A 6,000-nucleotide genomic window follows, 5' to 3' on the forward strand; every position below is an offset into this window, starting at 1 on the left:
CTAGTACCTCAATGCAACAAATCCCCCACGCAGTGGAGTGAGATTCACCTTCCACGGCCACCGTATCTAAACTTTATGAAATCTCTTAAGTGTGACAGACTGGAGGAGGCAGAGTTGTTCTACAAACACGCTCTCAGGGTGAGTCGGACTGATTCCGCCGCCCGTACGCAAACGCTTTTGTCAGCTCATTTTCTGTTGTCTTGGTTCACAGTTCAACTTGAAGAGCACCGAGCTTCAAAGGGAGGTCAAAGAGCTGCAGGATCAGGCTCGGATCGGTTCTCTGGCATCATGCTTCCAACCATATTCTTGACATGTTGCTTTAAACCCTGAAAGCAAATGCATTACCTGCTAAGATCCAAATAAGAAGTGCAAAATAGCCCGTGCAAAGTAAAAACTGAGTGGCTGGCGATCTACTAAGACTGTGTGTGCATGTCAGAGTTTGTTGTTGACGAACCCCAAGATGCAGAGAAGGCGGAAGGCATTGTACGGGAAAACATGATTTAATTTAACACTATAGCAAAAAAAAAAAACAAAAGGGTACAAACAAAAGGCGCGCACAAGGCGGAGAACAAACTTGGCTATGAACTAAAATAGCACAAAGGCTAACTGTCGACAAGAAACAAAAACACTTACTGTGACATGAAGGAACTATGACATGAGCAGAGTGAACAAAAGTAGACAGAGCTACAACGACAAGTATTATGACAGGTAGTGGTGACATCGACAATGACAATAATCCAGCAGTGACTGGAGGGCAGGGCAGGTATAAATAGCAGCTGGCTGATTGACACCAGGTGTGGCCAGGTGCCAATCAGCCATAGCTGAGGGGACAGCACTCAGAGAGAACAACAGGAAACTGAACCAAAATAAGAGTGCTGACAGGAAATAAAACAAACACAGAGGAAAAACTAAAACTTAACCAAACTGTCAGGGACAAGCCTGACAGTGCAATTGATAACCCTGTTTAAATGAGGCGTTTGCATGGCTGTCACCATGGAGACACTCATTTCCCTCCATATCCATGACATCATATATATGCTCCTACGGTCCAACCTGTGCTTTTTTGTAATGTTGTGGAATATGCAGCAAATATCATATAAACCACCTTTTCTAGATAAATAACCTAAGGTTCATTCTGGGAGGCGCCGGTGTTGTGATGGTTCGTCGGAAATAATCCAGACACAAAACAATGCATATTGCAAGAGGGTTTTTGTTCTTTTTTTTTATTTTTTTTATTTTTACAAAGTAGGTAGATGAATGCAGTGTTTTTCAACCACTGTGCCGCGGCACACTAGTATGCCCTGAGATATTGTCTGGTGTGCCGTGGGAAATGATGCCACTTTACCTAATTGGTCCAAAAAATATTTTTTGCAAAGCAATAATCATAATAATGTGCCGTTGTCTAGTGCAGTATTTTTCAACCACTGTGCCGTGAGATACAGTCTAGTGTGCCGTGGGACATTATCTAATTTCACCTATTTGGGTTAAAAATATTTTTTGCAAACCAGTAATTATAGTCTGCAAATTATGTGTTGTTGTTGAGTGTCTGTACTGTCTGGAGCTTGGCAGAGTAACCGTGTAATACTCTTCCATATCAGTAGGTGGCAGCAGGTAGCTAATTGCTTTGTAGATGTCGGAAGCAGCGTGCAGGTAAAAAGGTGTCTAGTGATTAAACCGAAATTAAACAAAAGGTGAGTGCCCCTAAGAAAAGGCATTGAAGCTTCGGGAAGGCTATGCAGAACAAGACTAAAACTGAACTGGCTACAAAGTAAACAAAAACAGAATGCTGGACAACAGCAAAGACTTACTGTGGAGCAAAGACAGCGTCCACAAAGTACATCCGAACATGACATGACATGACAATCAACAATGTCCACACAAAGAAGGATAAAAACAACTGAAATATTTTTGATTGCTAAAAACAAAGTATATGCGGGAAATATCGCTTAAAGGAAGACATGAAACTGATACAGGAAAATACCAAAAAAAGACAAAAAGCCACCAAAATAGGAGCGCAATACAATAACTAAAACACAGGAAAACAGCAAAAAGTCCAAATAAGTCACAGTGTGATGTGACAGATCGTGATAGTACATCTACTTTGAGACAAGAGCTATATTGATGCATGCTTGGTTATGCTTTAAAGTCATATCCAACAATTGCGACAACGACTTTTTACTGTCAACTGAGTTTCGTTTTTTAATGATTTCTGCTGGTGGTGTGCCTCCAGATTTTTTCAACACAAAAAATGTGCCTTGGCTCAACAAAGGTTGGAAAACACTGGTCTAGTGCCTGCGCTGTGTAGAGCTTGGCAATCCCAATATGCAGAGCACATTATAGGCAGGTAAAAAGGTATGTAACGCTTATACCAAAAATTAATACAAAAGGCAAGTCCCGCTAGGAAAAAGCACTGAAGCATAGGGATGGCTATGTAAAACAAAAGTAAAACTGAACTGGCTACAAAGTCAACAAAAGCAGAATGCTGGACGACAGCAAAAACTTACAGCGTGTGGAGCAAAGACGGCGTCCACAAAGCACATCCGTACATCACATGACAATCAACAATGTCCCCACAAAGAAGGATAGCGTACGCACAACTTAAATAGTCTTGATTGCGAAAACAAAGCAGGTGCGGGCAGTAGCACTCAAAGGAAGGCGTGAAGCTGCTACAGGAGAACACCAACAAAACAGGAAAAGCCACCAAAATAACAGCGCAAGACAGGAACTAAAGCACTACACAGGAAACAACAACAAACTGGTGGTGTGCCTCCGTATTTTTTTTATGAATAAAATGTGCCTTGGCTCAAAAAAGGTTGAAAAACACTGGATCAATGTACAGTACAGGCCAAAAGTTTGGACACACCTTCTCATTCAATGGCTTTTCTATATTTTCATGACTATTTACATTGTAGATTGTCACTGAAGGCATCACAACTAGGAATGAACACATGTGGGAGTTATGTACTTAACAAAAACATGTTTTATATTGTAGTTTCTTCAAAATAGCCACCCTTTGCTCTGATTACTGTTTTGCACACTCTTGGCATTCTCCCGATGAGCTTCAAGAGGTCGTCGCCTGAAAGGGTTTTCATAGTTTTGATGCCTTCAGTGACAATCTGGGCGTAACCTTGGACAATAAACTCACCTTTGATCAGCACACCACGGACATTCAAAAAAGAAGTCAACAAAGACCGTCAGTCATCCGTAATCTTAAAGAACTATACGTTGCACCTCATCTCTTGTTATTACTTTACCAAAGCATTGTTCAACCCATCCTTATGTACTGTTCCACATGTTTTTTCACTATGCTTTCTGGAACCAACCGGACCAAACTCACACGCATTACAAACATAGCAGCTAAAATCATCGACCTACCCACACCCAACATTTCAGATTTAAACCACGGGTCCATCATTCGACTGGCAAAAACAATAGTCCAGGATATGACTCACCCACTACACCAATACATCATCCCACTACCATCAGGGCGCAGGTACAGAACCATCAAATTCCGGAGGGCCCGCCTCAGGAAAAGCCTTATCCCTGCAGCTATAGCCGCCCTTAACAGCAGGCCCGGCCGACCTGTCCGACAAGCGTTGTGTGTTGGTCATGTGTGATGTCTTTTTGTTATTTTTGTTTTGTGATGTGTAATGTCTATTGTTCAAATGTACGGCAGTGAAAATGAATTTCCCCAACGGGGACCAATACATCTAAATTTAAAATCTAATCTAATCTACAAGGTAAATAGTCATGAAAATAAAGAAAACACACTGAAATGAGAAGGTGTGTGCAAACTTTTGGCCTGTACTGTATGTAAAAACAACTTAATTTAAAATATGAATTTGTTTTGATTTAGCCTCCAGAGTCAGTTAGCAGCTATGAAATTATAAAATAATATTGCTGAATAGACAATATGCCTAATATTTTTTTTAAATTTCTGACAGTTCAAATATGTTGACATGCACGCAGCTGAAATATTCTCTCTCCATTGCTTCTTTGCAGCTCAATCGCCTCCTTTTTCACGTTTTGCTTTTTGCAGGAACATTCCAGAAGTGCCAAATACAGCCGGAAAAAAGCGGCCGCAGAATATATATTTATAAATCTATTGATAAATCACTTTGCGAGTGCAAAATGATTATTTTTGCTTCTCCTTTCCCATTTCCGTGGGTGTTCTAATAATCAGCATAGTGGATCAGTTTTGCGTGTACTATCAAGTTTGCACGTGTCTTTAATACACGGTTAACATGTTGTCATACTTGCCAACCTTGAGACCTCCGATTTCGGAAGGTGGGGGTAGGGGGGTGGGGGTGGTCGGGGTGGGACAGGGGCGTGGTTGGGGGCGTGGCTAAAAGGGGAGGAGTTTATTTACAGCTAGAATTCACCAAGTCAAGTATTTCATATATATATATAGATAATATATATATATATAGATAATATATATATATATATATATATATATAAGAAATACTTGACGTTTAGTGAATTCTAGCTATATATATATATATATATATATATATATATATATATATATATATATATATATATATACGTATATATATATGTATTTTATTATATATATACGTATATATATATATATATATATATATATATAATAAATACTTGAATTTCAGTGTTCATTTATTTACACATATACACACACATAACACTCATCTACTCATTGTTGAGTTAAGGGTTGAATTGTCCATCGTTGTTCTATTCTCTGTCACTATTTTTCGAACCATGCTGAACACCCTCTCTGATGATGCATTGATGTGTGGCACGCACAAAAGTGCTTTCATCAAATGCGCTAGATGGCAGTATTGTCCTGTTTAAGAGTGTCACAACATTGCTGTTTACGGCAGACGAACTGCTTTATGGTAGACGAAAAACGTGACTGCTGTTGTTGTGTGTTGTTGCCGCGCTGGGAGGACGTTAATGAAACTGCCTAACAATAAACCCACAAAAGAAACCAAGAACTCGCCCTCCATCATTCTACAGTTATAACGTGATTGGGCAGGTATGCTGTTTAAATTGTGGGTTAATACTCAAATAAAATATTTGTTATTATGGACCTGAGTCCGCCTGAATTTCGGGAGCTTTTCGGGAGAAAATTTGTCCCGGGAGGTTTTCGGGAGAGGCGCTGAATTTCGGGAGTCTCCCGGAAAATCCGTGAGGGTTGGCAAGTATGCATGTTGTTTTGCTCTGTATTATTCCTGAATAATCTCCAATACTCCTGGCCTTATGCGGACCATTGCCCCAAGTTGGTGCCATTTACTTGTTGTAACACTCTCAAAATGAACTTGCATTTCTGTCTTTTTTCAACTGTAAATCTGATAATACGCATGTATCGGACTACAAAACCCAAAACCAGTGAAGTTGGCCCGTTGTGTAAATGGTAAATAAAAACAGAATACAATGATTTGCTAATCCTTTTCAACCTATATTCAATTGAATATACTGCAAAGACAAGATATTTAATGTTCAAACTGGTACATTTCAAATTGTTTTTGGAAACTGTGGACGTCGTGTCCTCCGGAACAACGAGGAAAAGAACCATCCGGACTGTTATAGGCGCAAAGTTGAAAAGCCAGCATCTGTGATGGTATGGGGGTGTATTAGTGCCCAAGGTATGGGTAACTTACACATCTGTGAAGGCACCATTAATTACATACAGGTCTTGGAGCAACATATGTTGCCATCCAAGCAACGTTATCATGGACGCCCCTGCTTATTTCAGCAAGACAATGCCAAGCCACGTGTTACAACAGCGTGGCTTCATAGTAAAAGAGTGCGGGTACTAGACGGTGGAAGAGGGGTTAGTGCGTCTGCCTCACAATACGAAGGTCCTGAGTCGTCCTGAGTTGAATCCCGGGCTCGGGATCTTTCTGTGTGGAGTTTGCATGTTCTCCCCGTGACTGCGTGGGTTCCCTCCCACCTCCAGAAACATGCACCTGGGGATAGGTTGATTGGCAACACTAAATTGGCCCTAGTGTGTGAATG

The 6,000-nt window shown here is 40.5% G+C and overlaps 1 protein-coding gene across 1 annotated transcript in view; it reads left to right on the top strand.

Annotated features, from left to right (window-relative positions):
• Positions 1 to 1,158, top strand: part of cfap70 (cilia and flagella associated protein 70) — a 52,167-nt gene extending 51,009 nt beyond the window's left edge. The window contains exons 26-27 of the mRNA XM_061974849.2: positions 91 to 138; positions 212 to 1,158. Of these exons, the coding sequence (XP_061830833.2) occupies positions 91 to 138; positions 212 to 310 (147 nt within the window). The 3' untranslated portion in view covers positions 311 to 1,158. The remainder of the gene's footprint in view (positions 1 to 90; positions 139 to 211) is intronic.
• Positions 1,159 to 6,000: the final 4,842 nt, after the last annotated feature.

This window comes from Nerophis lumbriciformis, linkage group LG15 (assembly GCF_033978685.3).
Source record: "Nerophis lumbriciformis linkage group LG15, RoL_Nlum_v2.1, whole genome shotgun sequence".
In the NCBI taxonomy this organism is placed as follows: domain Eukaryota; kingdom Metazoa; phylum Chordata; class Actinopteri; order Syngnathiformes; family Syngnathidae; genus Nerophis; species Nerophis lumbriciformis.